This window comes from Halictus rubicundus, chromosome 9 (assembly GCF_050948215.1).
Source record: "Halictus rubicundus isolate RS-2024b chromosome 9, iyHalRubi1_principal, whole genome shotgun sequence".
Classification (NCBI taxonomy): domain Eukaryota; kingdom Metazoa; phylum Arthropoda; class Insecta; order Hymenoptera; family Halictidae; genus Halictus; species Halictus rubicundus.
The window spans coordinates 18,182,091-18,204,658 of NC_135157.1; the positions used below are offsets into that span (position 1 = coordinate 18,182,091).

Genomic DNA, 22,568 nt, shown 5'->3' on the forward strand with positions numbered 1-22,568 from the left:
TTTTCATTAGAATTACAATGCCAATATCTTATAAGTGTATACATACGTATCTATATCTATATGTACGTGTGTATAATATATATTTATTTATCTTCGTCAAATACATGTTTCAAAATGTAAAGCCACGAAAATAATATTATATTACAAAGGCGTGAATAACTTAAATATAATGAACACAAAGGCCGAGACGTTAAAGTAGCGTAGCGTAGAACACTCTACTCTGCATGTACAAGTAAAGATTAAAATAATTCTGCTTGTTTTCTTCTGACTAGAGTAGCATGATAATTATAATCTTCGTCGTCAATGTTCCACATCAGAGCCATGTAGACTGTGAGTATCGAACCTAACATTATTCTGTCTAATCTACAAAAGGAAAAGACAAAGAAAAAGAAAAATTAATTATTTAATCGTGATACGACAATAATTCTTTCGAAATATATCTTACGTCATGTAAGGGTATATCCATAGGATAATGAGAAATCCTGTAAAACTCGGATGCCTCATGTGAGAATAATAACGTAGCAATCCACTGGATTTCATCGACATCGGACTCGGTCTGGACGAAAATTTATAGTACACTTGTTTCAGTCCGGTAAGCTCGGATATGTCCATCATTAAACATCCGCTATAAATTATCGACCAAGCCAGAACATGGAAACTGGTAAATATGTACCACAGAATATTGTTGGAAGATGTATCGATTTTCCACCATGAAATCGATGGCACGATTTGCCACTGATTAACCAGCAAATGCAGAGTCGCAGCACTGGCAATATTATATATACTTCTCTCCATATAATCCATATGTAATTTCAGAAACAAGCGTTTCATAAAATCGCCAGCCATAAGCGTGTGTTGTAGCATGAATACGCTCAACAAGGACATGTTTAAAATTAATAACCACACCACCGAATCAGCAGAATCATCTGTAATAGAAATTTATCGGATAAAGTCTCAACTTTTGCTAAGATATTCCATGGAACGATAATTGCCGAATTCAGTGTATCGGTATTACATAGATTGTTACAAACTGCACCTTACATATACATCTAGACGTATTTATATGTGTATCAACGTAATTACAGTTACTGTTTAGTTTACCTTTTTCCGGTGACACTCTCGTTCCGTCATTTAATTTGTGATTTGACAAAAAGTACGTCAGGTTACATAAAACGTAGAAAGTGTATAAAAAATACGCGGCACACGTTACTACACTGACACATTTCAGAATCATATTTGTGAAAATGTATAGCTTCTGTGCCACGAAACGAAATGCGATTCAATCACCATCACCAGCAGAAGCGTACAATTATTCTACATCGTACATACAATTACAACTGTACGTTTTAATTGTTGTATCGGCAACAAAATCTATACGATTCGAATGCGTTGATCAATACGAGTCAATATGAGAAGAATCTTATAATCGTTTACAAGTGTTTATTTACATTTTTACATTACAGCTTTCCGAGTCATTGAATATAGGCGAACCATGTAGATCCGAAACTTGGGTGAAATTATTAAACGAACCAACGAATACCTTGGCGCGAGTTCCCATCGTTTCAAAATGTTTCTCGGATGAAACGTGCAGCAATTAGCGATCTTCGGGTGATAACGCAAAAGGATAAAACCAATTCCGAGTTGTTTCATACGCTGCAAGAATATATGTACTTCTTAATCGAGAATTAGCCGATTTACATTGATCGTTGTTCGGTGAACGATATCGTAAATGTTGGCGAGCTACATAATGCGATCCGCAGGTCGGTCAGTGTCTGTCAAAAGGAATTGCCATCTATGGCTGTGCGGTGTTTAGCGTTATCCGTTTCATCGGTTTGGAATGCAACTTCCTGTCAAAAGGAGAGTGCAGGTTAATTTTCAATCTTGCGGTTTCGACATTTGTTCGTCGGCCAGCTGGCTTTTAAAGAAACTCGGCTTTTACCTGTCAATATCGAACATGTGAGTATTCGGAACGCGTGTGTGAATGACGCATAAGCATTTCACAGAGAACACAGAACACGAAAGCGTATAACATAATAGAACGTTTTGCAATATTCCATCGAAACTGTTTACCATGATAAGTATATTTCGAGTGTTGCACAACAACATTGCGATATAATTTTCCACGAAAATACTTGAAAAGTATTTCTTTCCTTCAAACTTTTGCCATACCATTATTTCATCATTTGCGCGTTTCACGTTTTTATTTCGACAAATGATTGCCAGGAAGTGCAACAGTAGTTTGTGAAGTGCTTTTAAACTTCTACATGATCGATTTAATTTTTATTGCATAATCCTACATATGTAAATAGTGTCGGTTGAACATTTCTACATCCAATGAACCTAACAATATTCAAGCATCGCAAGAAACCATACATAACTGTAACAAAACATCTAGACAACATGTTATTTCTCCATGGGGTAGCAAAATGTTTCTTTTCTCTTCGTTTCTGTTGAATTGGACACAAACATGCGTACATACCACTTACAGAAACAACCACAATTTAGCTATCTTGTAGAAAAATAGTTGAGAATGCGTGCAAAATTTCATTACACGTAGGTACATTTGTTACCTGTTTAAAGATTTTCTAGAGAGTGCAAAACAATTTAATTTTCATGGTTGCACAGCGTTTGCTCGATTTTTAATTTCTAACGAATTTTCACAGCTGGTCCAAGATGTCGAACCACGCAGACCACTTGAATTATTTACAGGATAGCAGTAGCGACGCAGAAACGGACAAAGAAACAGACGACAGAGGACGACATCGTATTTATAGGAACAGAATGAGGTACAATGTTTTGTCTATAGAAAGTAGAACAAAGCAGTTATATTTCTCGATATAGAACGGAGCAAGGAAAAACAACGAACCTCGATTACGGATATATAATAATACTTAAACGTTAGCAGTTTAATTTCTTATCTCTGCAAGATAAGAAAACCATCTTAGACAAACGATAACATAACTGTTTTATCCGTAATTTATAAGTCCTTTTAAAATTCTACTTCGGTAATTATACGTTTACATCGTAGCATGTATTTGAGGCTGTTGTCGTACACTATGTTACGTGCATGTTAATTTCTTAATTAAGAACAAATATTCTTTTCTCACGTATACCTTAAATATTAGATTAGTTTGAAATCTATACGTCGAGGAACAATTTGCTCGACATTCTTTCAGCATTTTACATTACTCTCTACAAGTTCTACAACTTTCTTTCATACTGTACGGTCGTATTATCGTTTAACTGGTATCGTGTACGCTTTCCATGGAATTATTTAACGTTAGATGTCTGTTTGTCAGGCTCGTTTAGTAAGAGATCGCGGTAAGATATTAATACATAATTAGATGCATACCTTCTAAGGTCTAATCGGTCGGATAGCCGGTAGAAACGAAGAGGGCGTTATCGTAACAAAATTTCATGTACATACACGATTCTTAATCGAAACCAGTCATCGTATTAGAATTGTAGATAATACACGATGCTTGTCGAATGCAGTCATTAGAAAGGTAATGTCGTTGTTTTGCATGTAGTTGTGGTGGCTCTTCCAAACCAAAATCTTGTCTGGTTCAAAGAGACGGAAGCAATGAAAGGCACTGTCATTCCTTCAATTCTGGCAGGCAAAATACAAATATTAATCAACAGAACAGGTAATAACCGCAGCTAAACATAGGTTTTTGTATTACCATTTCGACAAGGTACACGAACGTATCAGCGACCTTTAGTACAAATTGTTTCCGTACATTGTATAACCGGAAGAAAGTTCGGGCATCGTTATCCGAGAGGTAGGTATTGTTTAGAAATTCGTTCGACACTTGTGCATCGCTTCCACGTGTTTTATTAGCTGCAACTTTTCTGTCTTGTACGGACGTTAGCGGTGAATATATTCGAACGGTCGCTTAAATTCTGCTTTGCTTCAGACTCTGTACCGGGGTTGCTGTTGGAAAAAGTCAGCAGAATCAATGTAGGGACAATTTACCGTCGTCGGCGCCCGTCATCGGTGTAAACAATCCACCGGCCAGCAACGATCGCATTACTCTTATCGTGGATAATACCGTGTAAGTGTATGTTGTTGTTATAGAGTTGGTTCAACTGTTCGAGGTAACACGAATAGAATCGTATGCGTTAACTCGAGACTATGCATTAATGTCCAGATTTATCCTTGACCGTTCCTTGTTCACCGCACATCCAAATACAATGTTGGGAAGAATGTTCTCTTCCGGCGTTGAATATGCTCAACCGAATGAACGTGGCGAATACGAAGTTGCGGAAGGCGTGTCTGCCATGGTGTTTAGAGCTATCCTCGATTACTATAAAGGTGGAGTGATACGTTGCCCACCGACAGTCGCGGTACAAGAGTTGCGGGAGGCGTGCGACTATCTTCTTGTTCCTTTCGATGCTAACACAGTGAAATGTCAGAATTTGAGTAAGTCTAAAGTTCCGATTAACCAATCTATTATACGTTTAAAGGATACACGTACTCGAAGTGGAATACTTGACATACGCAGGCAAGCGGGTTTCTACTAGACACGTACATACATATGTATGTCACTGTTCAACGCGAAATTGAATTTGCAAAGTAACCGCCTAGACATGTGCTCGGTCCTTGGACGATCCTTGGCAACAGATTCAAATTATTTCGAATTGATTTCACGAATCGAACTCGCTTCGATGTTCTTCCTAGAAATCAGATATCTACTAAAGCGGATATTGGAAATCGGACCAAGCTGATCGGTTTGGATCGGTTGGACAGTGTACTACGTATTTTGAAATTCGATTACGGCCACCGCGTAATCCTTTGAGCGCGGTGCGCGTTAAACGGGAAGAACTCTAGAAACTAGACAATTGATTGTAGGAGGGTTATTACATGAGTTGTCTAACGAAGGCGCGCGCTGCCAGTTCGAAGTGTTCCTCGAGGATTTGATGTTGCCCCTGATGGTAAACAGTGCGCGTAGAGGTGATCGTGAATGTCACATCGTCGTTTTACTGGAAGACGATATCGTCGACTGGGACGAAGAGTATCCCCCGCAAATGGGAGAGGAGTACTCGCAAAGTAAGTGCTCGAACGATACCTAGCCTTATTTTTATTACTTTCTCATTTTTTTCTTTTCACGGCACCAAGGTTGGAAATATACGTACATTATACATTGCACGTTGCACATTCTATATAGAACGCTGCCACGGTACGTTGAATATACGTATAAAATAGAAAATCGATAACCACATCGAACGTGTTGTTTGCAACACTTCCGACCATATTAAGTCGGGCCGAGACGCAATCTCCGGTCTCCCATAACGATAGAAAAGATAAGATAAGATGAGACGAGATGCAATGTAATGCAATGCAATGCAATGCAATGCAATGCAATGCAATGCAATGCAGTGCAACGCAATGCAACGCAATGCAATCGAATGGATTGTAATCCCGAAAATCGTTCTTTTACATAGCTTCGTAACCGAAATATTAAACGTGTTCTAGTCTAATTTGGCCGAGCAACATGATTTATCGTTTGTACGATCAAAACAAAACAGTTCTCCGATAGCAGAATCGACCAAAGCTGTCTTTTTACTTTCCAATAGCCGTCAACAGCACCGCTATGTATCGGTTTTTCAAGTACATCGAGAATAGGGACGTGGCTAAGCAGGTGATGAAGGAACGATGCCTGAAAAAGATCCGCTTAGGCATCGAAGGCTATCCTACCTACAAAGAGAAAGTGAAGACAAGGGCGGGAGGACGGTCCGAGGTGATCTACAATTACGTGCAAAGGCCTTTCATTCACATGTCCTGGGAGAAGGAGGAGGCGAAAAGCCGGCACGTTGACTTTCAGTGCCTGAAATCGAAATCCGTGACGAACCTCGCGGAAGCTACTGCCGATCCGGTGCTAGACGCCGGCGCGAACCCCATAGGAATGGGCCTGTTGCAATCTACGGAACCAGCAACCCAACCGGAAGTGGTGATGCCCGCCGGTCCAGAAGCGGACGTCGAAGGAGCCGTGGGATTACCGGCCGATCAGGACCTCGGCCCGATGCCGGCCGACGAGTTACTATGAACATTCGTTTCCGAATCGATCAAACGAAAACTACGGAACTCTGCGACCGTTTGTGGACCGCTTTCTTCTCGCGTCAATTTCAAGCTTCAAATCCAAAGTTGATTTTCCAAAGAGGACGCTTCACAGTGGTTTCCATATATTTCTAAAGCAACCTACCGACGCACGTTAGTCGAACAAACTGTTTCGCTTAACGCGCAAACAACCTTATCGAAGAAAGGCTTAAGAAAGGAAAGGGTGGGAGGGATGCTACGGCAAGAGAGAGAGAGAGAGAGAGAGAGAGAGAGAGAGAGAGAGGCGAGTCGGGTTTCCTCGATTTTCGACCGTTTCACTGTTCCGTCCGGTCGGAGATTAATAAACGTCGCGTCGAGAAAAACGATCGCTTCTCGCTTCGTGGGGAAGGTCGTCTATACTATAGTATCTTGCGATAGTCCTTGTATGCATGTACGTAGCGTTTAAATTTATTTAACGACAAACGTTGCGCGCAACCTTTTTCAATTTTCTATGCGAGACATTCAACGTTTCTTACAACTACATATTACAAATGTGTCAAACGCGAAGCAACGGACTCGTTGTTAGGCAGATATATATATATGTGTGTGTGTGTGTGTGTGTGTGTGCGCGTGTGTGTGTGTGTGTGTGTGTGTGTGTGCGTATATATATCTGCAATAAACACTCTCCCGTTTTATACAATTAATAAAGTTGAATACCGTTTCCGAGTCTACGTTTTCCCTAGTTGTTTACTTATTTCGCCGTAACGCAAACACGATCGATCGAATGATCGCGTACACGATATCTCTTTGCTTCTAAATCGTCCCTTGAGATTCAACCCAAGACCAGGCCCAAGTTCGTCGTTCAAGAATGAAGGGGTCTCGGACAGCTTGGTGGCTCAAAGAAATCAGTCTTTCCAAGGATATTTCTATTCGGTCGTATCGCCTTTTCACTATACGAGTACACCTACTCCATCGGTACCTATTCAATGTAGAGTGCTATTGAAAAAAACTATCGATTATCAACTGTAAACTGCAACGTGAGCGATGAACGATGATATTTTTTCGGAACTACCTACAGGCTCGATAGAATTGTTTAGTTTTCGAAATTGTCTGAATTTTGTTTGCAAACGTTCGACCGAAACGTTTTAATAAACGAGAATATGTATCTGGTGATCGGGTTCATGTCGGTGGTCGGTAAATGCCAAGGAAGCGGAGGTCAGTACAGAGTGCGCGGGTGGCGCGAGAGAGCCGAGTCAAGCCGAACGAACCGTGGACACGTCGAAGAGGGTTCAGAGAGAAAGAGGGAGCGGCATGCATAGGGGAGGATAACGAGTAACGAGAGATCCCGAAGGCGTATCATCGAGAGGACGCAGGCGCGCGTGCGATCAATAAACAGGCTAGTTTGGTCGAGGGCAGGAGAGCAGTAGCGTACGGACACGCGATCTGTGAAGAGGGTGGTTGCGCGTTCATTGTTGTGTGTCGGGTGAGGCGTACGAAAACAACAGAGCACCCCTCCCCGGCCCGGACGGTGTAAAACGGGCTGCCAGCGGTGAGGCTGCGGAGCAGGCCGCTCGACGCTCGTCCAGCATGCAACCACCACCAAGAAAAGTAAGAGAGAAACCCAACAGCCTAACACAGCCTGACAAGCCGAGAGAATCCAACAGTCTAACAGTCGTTTAACGCATCCTCGATCACATGCCAGTCTGTTCTCCTCGAATTTATATGTTCGATCGTTAACAAATTCCTGTTTCTTTTGCCAAAACCGCCCCCTATCTCGTTCTCTGTTCTCTCATTTCTTTACGCGTTCTTTACGCTCGTTACGCCGTTCCTCCGAGCAGATTTCGTTCGTATGTCCTCGCGAGTCCTCGAGAATCGGCCAACGCCGATCTAATCTCCTTGTCTCGCGTCGTTTGTCGCTCGTCGCTCGTCGCTCGTCGCTCGTTGCTCGTCGCGCGTCGCGGAACAAAATTTGCTCGACGCGATATAGACTCGGCGACGCTCCGCAACGAAACGAAACGATTTACGTTGTTTCGGTATCGAAAGAGAGCATGGTTCTCGGAAGGTGTCACGCGACAACGATAGCGACGACGGCAGCTAGAATGACAGTTGGAACGACAACGAGAATACGGGGATCCGAAAGACACCTAGTCCTGTTTTTTAGGAACGATCGAGATGGCCGCGTATCGATCTCGCCCCGCTGGCACGTCTTGGAGAAAAATTGACGTAGAGCCAGCTCGAACGTTGGCCACGATGGGAAAATCGATGCGCGCCGTGTTCGGGTCCTCGTCCGCTCGCTCCCGAGCTTACACGCCGAAAGATGACCTGAAAATCCGCGGAACGGACTAGAAACATTCGGATTGATAGCAGCCTGCAGCGTACACATCGCGCAGAGATCGCTTCCGCGTCACCTCGATCCGCTATTTCTCGCGTCCGTCGAGCGCAATTCCCTCGCACGTTCGATTAGTATTGTAAATACATACATTGTCTTCGGAGACCCAGTTTTCGTCGAATTTCTGACCATTCCTTACATATGCATATCTATAACATCGCGCCCAACCAAATCGATCCGGAATTTTGAATGTAGGACAGTTTTTCGGTAGCCATGTTTCCTCGTGATCGAGACCTCTCTCATGTTCTCGAGTTGTTGGAAAATTCTATCGTTGAAACGCTCGCATCGATCGATCGTTTAGATTCGTTCGGTCACGGTCGTTTCGAGACTACAGATTCATCGTTAAAAGATCTCGCAGCGTCCCTATAGGGAGCATTGTGGTTCGATCAAGGCCGACCATTGGCGATTAGCTTCCATATCTCGTGGAAACTTGAACCGGAAGCTTCGAGCGCGACAGGTTCGATTAAAGGATGTCCGTGCTCCGTGGGCAGTGGCCAGTGGCCCGTGGCCCGTGCTCTGCCTTCCTCGCGCAATAATATAGCCTTTATTATGCACACGGATAACGATTTCTGGTTGACGCTCAACTCTCCTAGCTCCAACATACGTACATATGTACGTATGTACTTACGGTTTACCCCGCCGATGCTCTGCTACCGCTTTCACGTTCGCGACCACGAGAGTCGAAGCCTAATTCAAGTTTCTTCTGAAACGATACCGTACGCCGTACAATATCCTTGAACGGGTTCGTTTAATAGTTTTCTGCTAATCTGGCATTTTCCGGTTGTTCGGAAGGGGCACTGACCACTGACCACTGATCGAGCAACTCCCTCCGACTCTGTCGTTCGCGTGCTGCGATTTACAACTCGGAGAAAATATTTGGCATGTTCTTTCTTCCGCGGCCGTTGTGCGTATTCAGGAGATGAAAATTGAACCATTCAAGTCGGAGGATTGATTGCACACCGCATTCAATCGATCACCTCGAAAATATATATGTATGTATATGGTATGATACGGAAGAAGCACGAACAAATCCTCGTAGATTCTTTAAAAATATGAATATTAGTGCCTATTCCCGACCTAACTCCCGGCCTATTCTCTCGAATATAAATGACAGCTGCCACAAGAACTAATCGTCAAACATTTATTCGGATCGTATCTTGCGTGCAAGTTTCATTAAAACCGGACAGATCGTTTGGCCGACACCAGTTGTCGGTGGCACGCGCGGATGAACTTGATCAAACGAATAGTCCTTTGCGGAGAGGCGGGCTACGTGGGATCACGGAGGAGGCCGTCACCGTGCATGCGAGGGCAATCAAATTTACTGACCTATTTGTCGGGTTGCGCGACCGTCCCTTCGCCCTCTGTTTCACGACAATAAAGTTTCGTAGTTAAAGATCCGGGGATTCCTGACCCACTTCCACTCGTCGACTCGTACGCGTCGCGTCGATGCGAGTTTGAAGCGAACATGCTTTGGTTCCGCACCGCTCGGCATTCTGTTTATTCTTTGCATTCGGAACATTTCGTCGTCGCCTACGGCCGATTTCGCGTTTGACGAACCTAGCCGATCTCTCGCGAAGCGTACTCAACCGAAAATAGTTTCGAAACGCGAGCCGCTCAAACATAAAAATGATACTTTTTTCGGTAGACGAACCATTTCCAAAGTAATCCTCGAACACCGGTTGGCTGCATCCCTTTCTCAACAGCCGGAGGGCCTCGGCGTTGGCTCCTACGATCGATAGATGGCTTTTTCCAAAGTAATAAACGTCTTTGTCGCGGGTGTTCCGGCTATAAATATCCTTGAACGCGGTTTTTTATCCTCAACCGAAAATTCTTCGCTGTGTCACGTCGCCCACTTTCTCTCTCTCTCTCTCTCTCTCTCTCTCTCTCTCTCTCTCTCTCTCTCTCGCGTAGGGTGCTCTTGTGAAATATTCCACGCAACCATGCTGCTCTTGGCTCGGTTTAAAAAAATTCCCGTCGTGCATTAAAGTTGCATTCTTCGTCCTCGAGTCACGTTGGTCGAAGCTGCTGCTTCCAATCGTGTTGGAGACGCATTTCTGACAAGTGGAAAATGATTTTTGAACGCAGGACAAGTAGGAAAGCTCAGAAGAACTAGTGGCAAGGGAAAAGAAGCCTCGAAATTTACATCGCACTCGGCGCCGATGACCACGCTTAGCTTTCCTCCGTTTAACGATCTGCGTAACAATGCTGGAACCAGTGGGCGCGCACGCGGCGATTACGTACTAGTCTTTAGACCGTGGAAGCATTCAAAAATGCAACGCCAGACGTTCAAGGAAAATCGATAGGAGACCTGTCAGAATTTCAACGAGATCGAACGAGGTTACCCCTTTGTGCGAATTGATTAGCAGCGATACGCGCGCGTCGCGTCGCTTCCCGCCGTGCCGCGCCGCGCCGCGCCGCGTCGTTGCGTTGCGACTGGCGACGAGTCATCGCGCTTCGCGGTCAGGACTGTCTGGCCCAAAATCCCCTATACTACTTGAACAGTACTTTCCCCTTTCTCCGACTGTTTTTTATTTCTTGTGACACATAGATGAATTGTTAACGACAAAGCGGATTCGATAACTGTTTCCAACTGTTTAAATTAGCAACTGAGACTCCTCCTATACAGTATACATACAGGGTGTCCCAAAAATGTTGGTTAAAATGTTTTCTCGTTACAAAATCGGATACTCCTTATTGCACGAATCACTGGACTTGTAATCGATTTATAAGCCATCTAATATGTTCAGCGAAACGGCTCTCGGTATCAGGAGAAAGTTGTTCGTTTGTCGTTCATAAACGTAAGAAAATCCATCGAGTTGCCGTCAACCTGGGCTTGGACGTCTTGAAACATCGAGCGTGGTATTCGCTCGGACGAGCATTGACCAGAGTTCACGGGGTCAATACGATCCCCGATGCGTAAAGGGATCGTCGATGCAGCTGTATCTATTACAAAATTGAACTTGACTTCGAACACCGTTGCCGTTGATTAAAGCGTCACCCTTGTTAGCTCCCTTGACCGGTAATTATCGGATGCAACCCGTGCAAACAACCAATAATCGAAGCGGAAAGGGAGACAACCTTTTGTATTTGTTATCCGTCGCGCGGCGCGGCGCGGCAACGCTCCGGTACAACTCGTTTCTTGGATCAGTCGCCTCGCAACGACATTCAATCTGCCGAAAATCTCTTCGGTACTCGAAAACTGTCGACCGATGGAAAAGAAATTGCCGATTCCGCGATGCGATGAAACATTCTCTGTTTCCGTAGGGAAATTACGCAAAATTTCTGAAGAATGTACACGCGGAGCAGGCGGCCAAGTTGCAGGCGAAAAATCAGCACGAGTGCGACCTTCTGGAGGATATTCGGTGAGTTCCGCACTTATGTAAAAGGGGATTAGTTAAAAGACCTTTAAACGCTCTAAGCCTCCAGTCATTTCGCGTCAGCGGTTTCCATCTCTCTTCGACACCGGTCATACTTTTACTTTCGAACGGGATACAAGTTCACTCCGATCGCACCGATTCTTGACGCGAACCATGAATCGTAAATCGTGACTCGTGAATCTAGTGCTATTGCACGCGCATTCCATTGTCGATATCGTCCAGAAATTTCTACTTCGTTATGTTTGTTCGACGAGACGAGACGAGACGCGACGCGACGCAACGATCTTATCCGCATTTTGTTGTTGGAATTTCTTTCGCGTAGAATCTCTACCCGACGAGTACTATACGCGAGTCGGTCCGATATCAATGTTTGATTCATTAATTCACCGGTGCACGGTTGCAATGCCGGGTAGTTTATCGAAATTGATAACTCAACTACGAGCGCTTACGCATGCATATCCATTACATAACAATTAAGGAAACCAAAGTAACGTTATAAATTCTTACCGACTTTTTTCAGGAACTTCACGATAAAAAAATCCGCAATCGAGAAATCATATTCGGAGGTAAGTGGCTGGAGCCGCAAACTATGAAATCCAATTTGTTCGATGAACGCTCGACGAACGGTTTGTTACAGGCGCTCCTCAAAATATCTTCTGCCTATCTGAACAAGAAAATACCAAATATCCCGGACCTAAAGATCGATGGCGGAGACGAAAAATGGTAGGGTCGTCCGTTCAACCGCGATTCTCGATCGCTCTTTATAGAGTTTGAGATGTTTGAATCGCTTCAGGAACATGTGGAACGTTTGGCGGACCGTACTCGAGGAAAACGAGAAGCTGGCTAGAGCTCGGCTAGCAGCTGTCGAGGTTTTCCAGCAGCAAATCGCCGACGACGCTAAAAGCTTGAAGATGCACAAACTCCAAATCTCGAAGAAGGTATAGCGGATAAATAAATCAATATTTTTCCTTGGCACGATCAATTTCATCTTATAATACTCGTACGCTTAAGAGGTTCTCGTCCGACGATGTTCGTCGGTCCTCGAAGCAGGCTGCGAGTCAAACTTGTATTTCCCGCATTCTACTTTTCTCAATTTAGTCTACCGTTGCCGGCCAGTTATTGCACGCGTTCTGTTTCAGGCAATCGACCAACTGATGATAGTACAAAAAGAGTTGCAAATGTGCGTGCAAGACGTAGACAAAACGAAAAAGTTGTACTTTGACGAGGAGCACAGTGCTCACGACGTTCGGGACAAGGCAAAAGATATCGAGGAAAAGTACGTATTCGTCGAAGCCGAAGCCGAAGCTTCGGTTAATGTCACTTTCGCGATCGATCGATCGATCGACGGGGCTAACGATGCTGTGTGGTCGTTTAATCGTTTTCAGATTAAAGAAAAAGAAAGGATCCTTCTTTCAGTCGATAACGTCGTTGCAGAAGAACAGCGCAAAGGTAGAGCGAAAACGAATCAGTCATCGGTAATCGACTAATCGAATATTTAGCACGATAGTGTGTTTGCATTAGAGTATCGATGCCCCGCAGGTCAGCTCGAAACGCGACGCTCTGGAGGAAAAATCAACGGGAGCTCGGAACGATTATCTACTTAGCCTCGCCGCTGCGAATGCCCATCAAAATAGATATTTTGTAGTCGATTTACAGAACACCATGCAGGTCGGTCAATTCGATCCTTAACGTTTCCCTACGATCTTGGACAGTTTTACGGATCTAACGTTTCTCCCGTCTTTCCCATGTACCGCGAACAGTATTTGGAACAAGGCGTTTACGATAAGGTAGCCGAATATTTAACGCTGATGGGTCGCACCGAACTCCTGACCTGTCTGGCAACACAGAACAGCTTCACTAAAATTCGCGACCAAGCGCAACAAGTGAGTGTAGTTCGTTCGACACACGGTACCATAAACGGTACCGCGATAAACGACGAAAGGTTTGCTTCGACAGAAATTCAAACTGTCGGAAGATTGAACGCGATCCGTCTCCTTCTTGTTCAACGATTTTCGTAAACGAGACGAAGGTGTTTTCGCGTCGCGTCGCGTCGGGTTTGACGGTACATAACTGTAAACTCGTACCGGTAGACTACACTAGAAAATCATTTTTAGGAACCGGTCACCGATGTGATTTCTGTCGCTCGTGTTACAGCTCACCAGAGAGTACAACATACAGTGCTGCTGTTTGTACTATCCCGTTTTGAAGCAGCACATACAGTACGACTTCGAGTGTTGCGACAACGATCCCGTAGACAGGTCCGTGAACCATCTACTACGATAGAATCGAATATCAGCCCGTTATCGATACGTGTATCGTCGACTCATCGACATAACAACGATTATCATACTTGCGACGCGGACAATGAATTGTTTGCAGGGTAACCGCCGATCACTCTGCCGCGGCTACGCTCGGAAAAGAGGCTCGTCGCTGGTCGACGAGAATAGCGCGTGAATTAAGCAGCGTCCGGGAGAATACTAGGAAATTGCAGAATCTCGCTCAGCTAAAAGAGTCTGGACAAAAGGTAAACTGAACAAAGAGAGAGAGAGAGAGAGAGAGAGAGAGATTTCATGTTCGTATCGATTTTACAGACTGATCCAAACGATCCGCAAGGTCCGGATATAGACACGAAAATCGACGAGCTGAAGCACGCGATACGACGCGCAGAGGTATGTTTTTTCGATTAAAGAAATATTCCCTTTCTAACGCGTTGTCCATTATTTGTCCATTAGACGGCAAAGTTGAAAGCAGAGGCGCGAATAGATTGCCTTAGGAACGGCGGAGGTACGTAAAATTCTTTTTGTCCAGTCCTCGATCAGTAGTTTTTCGATTAGTTACCGATTGATTGCGTGTCGTTCGCGGTTGCGTCGACCGTCGACGACGCCATCGTTCTCATTGTTTCTTCAGTGAACGTCGACGAGTGGCTGCAGGAGGTCGAGACATTGAGCGTGCAGGACATGCCACGCTCGGCCAGCTCCCTCTCCGTGAGAACCGACGCTTCTGGAACGGCGGTACTCGCAGTCCTTATCTACTTTCGCTAATCCGTGAGACAAAATAATAGGATTGCCGTCCTATTTCTCTTGTACTCGCTATACCTAGCTTCGTTGATCGTTAAAATCGTCCAATAGGATTTGGTAGAATACTTTGGTCGAATCACGCTAGTGCAGGATACGACAAGAATAATAGGATTCCATTAATATGTTGTTTTCGACGTCGCACAGGAACATCCGTCCTCGGATTCGTTTTACGACAGCGACGGAGACGGTGGAAGCGACCTGACCACGGTCGAGCGGCCAGGCAGCGTGAAGAATGTGTCCCAGCAGGAAGAAGAAACGACCGAGGAAAGACAGAGGCACGACAGCGAGGAAGTCGACGGTGAGCGTATGGTTTACGAATCGATCGATCGATTTCGAGAGTACGATCAATCTTCTCCGAGACAAATTCGAACGGGCGTGCGGTTGTGTGCGGCCAACGATAACAATTCTACATTTCGTTTCTGTAACAGCTTTGCTCGAACAAGAGAAACAACGAATAGAGCAGTTGACCGTCGGCTGGGATGATCCCACGGCTGTCGATTGGGACAACGAGGAGAAAGACGAGCAGACAGAGGCCTGCGAAACATCCGAACCGCCTCCTCCCTCGCAACCGATTTACAAGTGCACCGCGTTATATTCCTATACGGTACATATGCACATATTCGATAGTTACTCGACGTTTCGATTTGCCTGGAGTGCCTGCCTCCAAGTGTTTGAATTACGAGATTCAGTGTCGTCGGGCGAAACGGAAACGGAAACGGAAACGGAAACGGAAGCTTTCGGAAACTTTGAAATGGCAATGGTTGCCGTGAATTTCGTTGCAGGCGCAAAATCCGGACGAACTGTCGATCGTCGAGAGCGAGCAGCTCGAAGTGGTCGGCGAGGGCGACGGGGACGGTTGGCTGCGGGCTCGCAACTACCGCGGCGAGGAAGGTTTCGTTCCGCAAAACTATCTGGATGTCGAGCGCGATCCCGAGACCACTTCCAGCCTGACTTCCCAAGGGCCGGGGCTCGTCCATCAGATATCTTTCTCCTCGGTGGACTACACGATCGACGATCACGACGCGGTCGATCCTGACGCTAACTTGCAACAGGTTGCTCCGGAACCAGCCATTCTACAAAATCATATAGGAGGTAATTTCAAGATTCTTCGACCGAACTCGAATCGAATCGACTCTTAATTAATCGCGTTCTTATCGCAGAGCCCGAACAATACTGTATCGCCCTCTACGACTACGACGCCACGTGCGACGAGGAGGTCAGCTTTTACGAGGGCGACGTTGTGAAAATTTTGAGGAAAGATCCGCACGACGTCGACGACGGATGGTGGGAGGGAGAGATCCGCGGGAATCGAGGATTATTCCCCTCTTTGATCATGGAGCCGTGCGCCGCCGACGGTTCACCTTTAACCCCGCAGGTTACCTTTCGATCGGTTTTCGTTCGATTAGCAAACCCAACTGTTTCTTCCTATTCCATCGTCTCGACATTTTCGTTTCAAACCTTACTTTTAGGAGAATATTACGCCGCCGAGCTCCGCGCCTCCCGTATTCACACCTCCCGAAGTTCCAGAGTTTTTCCTGGAGGACGAGTTGACGCAGAGCATGATGAGAGGTATGCACCAGCACGTCGATAACTAGCTGGTACAACCATTCTATCGACAAACAGAGAAACAGAGAAAACGGTGAATGTATGCGTGTCGTGTATGGTTCCAGTGAACGCGGACATGCAGCAGGCTGCCGAGAAAGTCAGCAACGCGAACGTCGAGCAGTCGCAAGATGGTTTCGTGATCAATCTCTCCAAGGACCAGAAGAGCCATTACGGCTCACAGTTCGAGGAAGACGGATCCGAGGGGCCCGGAATCGTAGGTTAGCAGAACCGATTTTGATCGTGTAGTTACCGTTACTAGCATTTATTACTTTTCTCTCTATTTAATCCGTCACTGAATTTACACAAAACTGCCGCTTAGTTGTAGAAGTGTCGGATGAATCTGGAACCAAGGTAAATGTAAAGGTAGTTCAGGGGAGAAACGATCGTTGTCCGTCGCGTAACCGAAATCTATTCACCGTTTCCCGGTCTGTACTTGCAGACAGGTGAAGAAAAAACAAAACAGCCGACGACCACCGAGAACAACAACGAAGACGGTGCCGACGACCAGTCCAAAGATGAATTTGGACTAGGCGTTGCTCAGATCGTGATCACGGCGGCGACCCCGATGGAGGAGGTCGAACACCCGTTCCCTGGAATGGAGGAGGCTGTCGACGACACGGTCAAGTCGAACGAAAGCTCCGAAGGTGGTGACATGCCGTCTAGCGCCACTACCACCGACATGAACGAAAGCGATTGCAAAGAGACCACCGTGATCATGGACGAAAAAGAGGATCAGGAGGAGAGTACCGAGGCACCGGAGGACATCGAGGAGAAGTCAACGGTGGACGATTTGCCGGCGGACTCGGCACCGTTTCCGGTTAGCAGCAGTTCTGGCAGCGAGGCAGACTCGACGACCGGCCCGAGCACAGGAGACAACTCTCAGTCGATACCGTCTCGTGGTACGGTGATCGAGGTGCAGGAACGGAAACGGGGACAGGAGCAGGAGCCGGAGACGGAGCCTGAGGCGGAGGCGGAGGCGGAGAAGGAACAGGAACTCGAACAGCAACAGGAAACAGAAATGGAGGAGATCGAGATCGTGCCGAAGAAAATGGTGATGGCGGGAAGGGCAAGTATTCCAGATGAGTTACAACCCGATCAGCTGGAGAAGCTGCAAAATCTGAAAGAATCGAATGCCTAGGATTGACCAGACCTCGGAGAGGATCCCGATTATCCTGCCTTAACAAATAAACTGGCTCTTCCGAAAAATCATCAAAATAAGTTTCAGCACTTGCTGGAATTCTGGAAATCTCCGGAAGTTATTGGGAAGAAAGACTAACCGGGAATCGTATCGGTAGAAACGGGCAAAAAGGAAAAAAGAGAAACCGAGCAAATTTTTATGTTAATACTATGTACACAACCTTTTTGCTAGACGATACTCTAGTGAACTATTTAAAAAAAAGAAGACACACTCTCTCACAGACACACGCGCGCTCACACATCCACACGCACCCACCCACCCACCCACCCACACACACACACGCGCGCGCGCGCGCAAAAACAAATAAACAGACACAGAGAGAAAAAACAAACGAAGGATGTTGCGACTTTTGCAACATATTTACAAGACGTTAATTGTACAGAGCCATAAAGGTAATAAAGAGAATTGTCGATACCTATGATAGATTGGAAACGTTTAGTTGTTCGTGTACATTTTAAGAGAATTATAATGGTGTTGCATGTACTAAGAACGTTATTCGTTTTCATTTCTCTTGTATACATATATGTATATATATTTCTGTATATCTTTCTGTTGTCCTATGTTACAAGTTTTTCGTTTGAATACAATTGTAAAAAATCCCCATTAAGATCTGATGTTTTTAGACAGTTGCTCGATATTTGTCCGCTCGTATAAATCCCTTAAGGCTGCATCCTGAGAGCACCGTCTAATCTGATCACTTCTCCGTTCAGAAGAGGATTCTCGATGATCTGTTGCGCCAACATAGCGTACTCGTCCGGTGTACCGAGTCTTGTCGGGAATGGTACCGTTTCGCTCAAAAATGCACGCACTTTTTCTGGTAATGCTTGCAGCATAGGTGTATCCATTAATCCAGGCGCTATCGTGACAACGCGAATCCCGACCTTTGCCAAATCGCGGGCCAACGGCAAGGTCATACCGACTACCCCGCCCTTGCTAGCAGAGTATGCTGCCTGACCGATTTGTCCGTCGAACGCCGCAACGCTCGCTGTGTTGATCACCACTCCGCGTTGACCGTCCCCGTTCGGCGTATTTTCGTGCATAAGTTCTACGGCTAATCTGATCACGTTGAACGTTCCAATGGTGTTCACCGTGACAACTTTCTCAAAGTCTTCTAAGCTATGCGGACGATTTTTATTGAAATTATACACTTTGAATGCACAAGCTATTCCTGCCGCGTTTACCACCACATCCAACTTCTGGAACTGCTTCTTCGTTAGCTCTAACGCCTCGGTCACATCCTTTTCCGAAGTCACCTATAAACAAACAACTGTACTACCTTCTTTTACGAGGGACGCAGCAAACGCGATACCTGCATCGCGGTTCGACATTATTACATATATACATAGTTCGTAAACGATAGAAAGAATAGCTATCGCGCGGTGCTATTCGAATGCACAATTGTACGACAAACATATTCGAATAGCAAAACCTATGTTCTCGTTCTACAATTTCAAATGTTATCCGTTGCTCTTTCCAAACAATCCTAAATTCTTGAAACAGATTTTCCGACTGTCCATTCTCATACATCCGTATATTTTTATACCAATACTAATGCTACTTTGGTAAATGCTTACATCCATCGGCGCGAATACAGCAGAACTTCCTAATTTGCTAGCGACATCGTTCCCCTTCGACGTGGGTAAATCGGCGATCACAACTTTGGCTCCTTCTCTTATGAATCTTTGCGTGGTTCCTAGCCCTAGCCCGGAAGCACCTCCAGTAACGAGGGCAACCAATCCCTGAAATACATGTCAATTATAATATTTGTTCAAGTATTCACCTTTACCACATAACATTAAATATCCTTCGATAAATTTCAAATCTTTGCACAGAGACTGTTTATTTTATTGTTAAATCGTATTCTGTGCACGTTGCGAAATGTACATATATGTATACATATATCGTTTTACATATCTTAAAAACATTAAAAACATAACAGCAGATAAAGTAAACAAAATATTCTCTGTATTATTTTTTTCTAAGAATGTTCATTATAACAAGAAAACAACACTTGTAAGAAAAATAAGATAACTATTAGGTTCATAATCATAATATCAATACCAAATATGGACCAGTCTATGAAGTACTATTAATTAGCATGAAACAATTTATACGATTGTCAATTAATCCTCGTCGTATATCATATTTCTTATTCTAAGCGTAGAAATTAAGAAACTATAAGTTTCTCTTATGAAATAATTACTTGTACCTATTGCTTTACGTTAAATGTGGCATAATAACATAGGCAAACAGTTTATTTAATACCTTGACATATTCTGTCGTTATATTGTTACCAGACAATTAAGAACGAACGGTATAATTTTCCTGTGAAATTATTGTTTACTAAAAACAACAGACATAATAAACATTCTTACGTGTCTTCGATGTTACGGTAGACTATTTGCCCATGTATATATTAATAAATTGTTTCAACTGAAACACGATGTATCTACAAATGTATGTGTTATGTGAAATGTCCTTGCATTTTTTTCAAAGTCATCTTGGTGTGTACAATAGATACTTATTTTTTATAATAATCTGATCGAGTTGATTGATCGATATTTTTGATTACAGAGTATGAGAGCTTGCCCCGCAGTACCATGTTACAGTACGCATGGTTTTGCTAATGGATAATTTCAAAGAAAAAAAGTATTTTTTGTAAGAACGTGACTTTAACAACATAAGAATATACGTCTATGGTAATGTAAGATAATAAGAAAATCGCTCACATACGTTACGATAATGCGTAAGTATTACTCGCATTTTACATGATACACGATAACATGAATTGCAATTTTTATTATAGAAAATATGAAACTTACCTTCAACATTATGAAATATTCGAAAAAAAAAAGAAAACAACTGACGCACACACACACACAGGAACGAAGTAGAAAAGTATTGGAAGACAAAGTTAGAAGAGACGGTGAACCGTTTAACGGTTATAATGTACCGGCTCTTGAATTCGAATGGCAACTACAATGTAATGGGACCTGCAAACCAAAAAAACATCATTATAATTCACTTATCTGGGAGAACTTTGGACTGTACGATCGTACCCTACCACCTCTTAAAATTTTATCGGCAATACAGTATACAGTATGCAAGCATAAAAAAAGAAAACGAAAAAGATAAAATAAGACGGCACGTGTGTGTACACTTGACATACCTTTTCCACTAAAATATATGATAAACACATGTATCTATAGAGATGCTTCCATGCGTATACGTAATTACCTATCCACGGGCGTCTCTACGTCTCTACATGTGTAGAACAGGCAACACCGCAAACAGTAAGCCCCAAGTCTAGACTTTAGCAGAGAGCATACTCTCTGACTCTACATAGACAGTAAGAACATCAATCCGATCAAACTGCAGTATATGTGACTTTTATAAAATATTCTATATAATACTTAATAAGGTCCAGTTGACTCATTTACGTTTAAATTTATCTAGGAGATATTAATTTGTTGATAATACTCGCTGTTGTATGTAAATAGACAGTAATTCGAATTTACTGTGTAGAATAGGATTATCTGTTACATAAATTGACCCTGGATCAGCCAGTTTTATAAAAGGATATGGTATTAATTCAACCTATATTTTTTAATTATTCATCTTATTTAAAATTTAAAAATAAAATAGTTTCATAAATTTTTCAAAACGAGAAACAATATATGTATATATATACGGCGTTGTCAAATTTACTATATACCGGCCTGTACTAGAGACGGCCGTGATCTATCCAATTGGTTTGTTGCTTCCACCACTGCTGTGAAAATTTAGATTTCCTTTTAAAAAATATAAAGTAAATAATTTTTTTCCGTTTTAATTTATTATAATTATAAAAGTCGGTTATCTTGCATTTTCACGAGTTATCATTGTAACTATACTTTTACTGTGATATCGAAGTAAACATGTACTTCTACAAATACATATATAAATACTTGTATATGTGTGATATCTATGGTATCTGTAACTTCTGCGCAGTTACGTTATTTTTGCTTCCAAAGTGCATTGTACATGCATCTTTATCATTTATTATTTCTATCAAATATATTCGCTTTTCCTTATCTGTACGTTTTCATTCTTATCCGACTGTGTGTAATGTATGTATATGTATACATGCATATATATATATATATATATATATATATATATATATATATATATCGGAGTATGTGCTAAAATATGTACTAGCATAGAATATTGATTGTTAAAGGATTTTCAAGAAATTTATGTACCGATACCGATTTGTTTACGCTTCAACCTTCATTTATGTGTAGACGCATGTATTGTGGCGAGATAACGAGAAGTGCCCCGGGATAGCGGATACCACAGAGGCAAAAGATATGTAACCGAGATATGTAGGTTTGGCTATTTTGGTATATTATTGCTAGTTTTCAAGCCTAACTTGGGTTAGGATTGGTTTTCGTGGAGATTTTCAATCCTAACCATCCGGACATAACCTTCATCGTTCGGTACACAGCGCGTCTAAACTTTTGATACGCAGTGTACATACACGTTTCCAGGCTAAAGTTGGGTGTTGGATCTGATCCAACCATCGACGACCGTACTGTTAAAGACTGCCAGCCCCTGTGCTATTCTGCGAGCCTGCAAGTGAGTCCCAGATGGTCCCAGGTGGGTCCCAGTGGGTCCTGGGAGTGGTCGGTAATGCGCCTCGCGACACGGCCGACCACGACATATGTGTTTTAGTTTGTTTTAGGATAGTGAGGTGCAGAGCAGTGCAGCAGCAAGTGTAAAGAGTGTACAAAATAAGTGGATGAAGATATTATCATTTGTATTAGTTTGATATTATATGTAATTATCTGTTACATGTATAATTATGTATTATTATGTTTTGAAATAAAATATTGTAAAAATA

General features: G+C 43.6%; 4 protein-coding genes across 10 annotated transcripts; 2 read left to right on the forward strand and 2 right to left on the reverse strand.

Annotated features, from left to right (window-relative positions):
• Positions 1-63: 63 nt before the first annotated feature.
• LOC143357365 (nurim homolog) lies at positions 64-1,518 on the reverse strand. Its single transcript, XM_076793787.1, has 3 exons — positions 1,102-1,518; positions 446-926; positions 64-363 (listed from the first exon to the last, which is right to left on the reverse strand). The coding sequence occupies exons 1-3, from the start codon at positions 1,232-1,234 to the stop codon at positions 240-242; spliced, it is 738 nt and encodes a 245-aa protein (XP_076649902.1). The 5' UTR covers positions 1,235-1,518; the 3' UTR covers positions 64-239.
• A 143-nt stretch (positions 1,519-1,661) lies between these two features.
• LOC143357364 (BTB/POZ domain-containing protein KCTD20-like) lies at positions 1,662-6,775 on the forward strand. Of its 5 annotated transcripts, none has more exons than XM_076793783.1 (7): positions 1,662-1,956; positions 2,664-2,786; positions 3,531-3,647; positions 3,918-4,055; positions 4,152-4,423; positions 4,853-5,050; positions 5,578-6,775. In XM_076793783.1, the coding sequence occupies exons 1-7, from the start codon at positions 1,838-1,840 to the stop codon at positions 6,045-6,047; spliced, it is 1,437 nt and encodes a 478-aa protein (XP_076649898.1). In that variant the 5' UTR covers positions 1,662-1,837; the 3' UTR covers positions 6,048-6,775. The 5 variants fall into 5 exon arrangements, with proteins under 5 accessions (XP_076649898.1, XP_076649897.1, XP_076649901.1 ...); XM_076793782.1 differs by having other exon boundaries at positions 3,918-4,053; positions 4,099-4,423; XM_076793785.1 differs by lacking the exon at positions 1,662-1,956 and adding an exon at positions 1,970-2,074 and having other exon boundaries at positions 2,662-2,786; positions 3,918-4,053; positions 4,099-4,423.
• A 601-nt stretch (positions 6,776-7,376) lies between these two features.
• Positions 7,377-17,803, forward strand: LOC143356966 (protein nervous wreck-like). 3 transcript variants are annotated; one of them, XM_076793069.1, is made up of 23 exons: positions 7,377-7,645; positions 11,691-11,788; positions 12,324-12,369; positions 12,441-12,526; positions 12,597-12,741; positions 12,943-13,079; positions 13,189-13,252; positions 13,343-13,471; positions 13,564-13,686; positions 13,958-14,061; positions 14,183-14,327; positions 14,395-14,472; positions 14,536-14,587; positions 14,711-14,814; positions 15,025-15,178; positions 15,309-15,484; positions 15,663-15,972; positions 16,041-16,255; positions 16,350-16,449; positions 16,551-16,703; positions 16,805-16,836; positions 16,925-17,551; positions 17,624-17,803. In XM_076793069.1, the coding sequence occupies exons 1-23, from the start codon at positions 7,625-7,627 to the stop codon at positions 17,627-17,629; spliced, it is 3,105 nt and encodes a 1,034-aa protein (XP_076649184.1). In that variant the 5' UTR covers positions 7,377-7,624; the 3' UTR covers positions 17,630-17,803. The 3 variants fall into 3 exon arrangements, with proteins under 3 accessions (XP_076649184.1, XP_076649185.1, XP_076649183.1); XM_076793068.1 differs by having other exon boundaries at positions 7,379-7,645; positions 16,925-17,803; XM_076793070.1 differs by lacking the exons at positions 16,805-16,836; positions 17,624-17,803 and having other exon boundaries at positions 7,378-7,645; positions 16,925-17,078.
• A 414-nt stretch (positions 17,804-18,217) lies between these two features.
• Positions 18,218-20,996, reverse strand: Scu (hydroxysteroid 17-beta dehydrogenase 10). The gene is made up of 4 exons (XM_076793081.1): positions 20,853-20,996; positions 20,506-20,676; positions 19,258-19,422; positions 18,218-18,936 (listed from the first exon to the last, which is right to left on the reverse strand). The coding sequence occupies exons 2-4, from the start codon at positions 20,512-20,514 to the stop codon at positions 18,343-18,345; spliced, it is 768 nt and encodes a 255-aa protein (XP_076649196.1). The 5' UTR covers positions 20,515-20,676; positions 20,853-20,996; the 3' UTR covers positions 18,218-18,342.
• Positions 20,997-22,568: the final 1,572 nt, after the last annotated feature.

Coding starts and splice junctions, on each gene's coding strand:
- Scu (XM_076793081.1), bottom strand. Junction 18,937..19,257: donor CTGTATTCGCGCCGATGGAT/GTAAGCATTTAC, acceptor GTTTGTTTATAG/GTGACTTCGGAAAAGGATGT.
- LOC143356966 (XM_076793068.1), top strand. CDS start 7,625: ATGCAACCACCACCAAGAAAA. Junction 7,646..11,690: donor TGCAACCACCACCAAGAAAA/GTAAGAGAGAAA, acceptor CTGTTTCCGTAG/GGAAATTACGCAAAATTTCT. Junction 13,472..13,563: donor ATTTACAGAACACCATGCAG/GTCGGTCAATTC, acceptor TACCGCGAACAG/TATTTGGAACAAGGCGTTTA.
- LOC143357364 (XM_076793782.1), top strand. CDS start 1,838: ATGCAACTTCCTGTCAAAAGGAGAGTGCAGGTTAATTTTCAATCTTGC. Junction 3,648..3,917: donor AATATTAATCAACAGAACAG/GTAATAACCGCA, acceptor GCTTTGCTTCAG/ACTCTGTACCGGGGTTGCTG. Junction 5,051..5,577: donor GGGAGAGGAGTACTCGCAAA/GTAAGTGCTCGA, acceptor ACTTTCCAATAG/CCGTCAACAGCACCGCTATG.
- LOC143357365 (XM_076793787.1), bottom strand. CDS start 1,234: ATGATTCTGAAATGTGTCAGTGTAGTAACGTGTGCCGCGTATTTTTTA. Junction 927..1,101: donor GAGAGTGTCACCGGAAAAAG/GTAAACTAAACA, acceptor TTTCTATTACAG/ATGATTCTGCTGATTCGGTG. Junction 364..445: donor TGGATATACCCTTACATGAC/GTAAGATATATT, acceptor TTCCTTTTGTAG/ATTAGACAGAATAATGTTAG.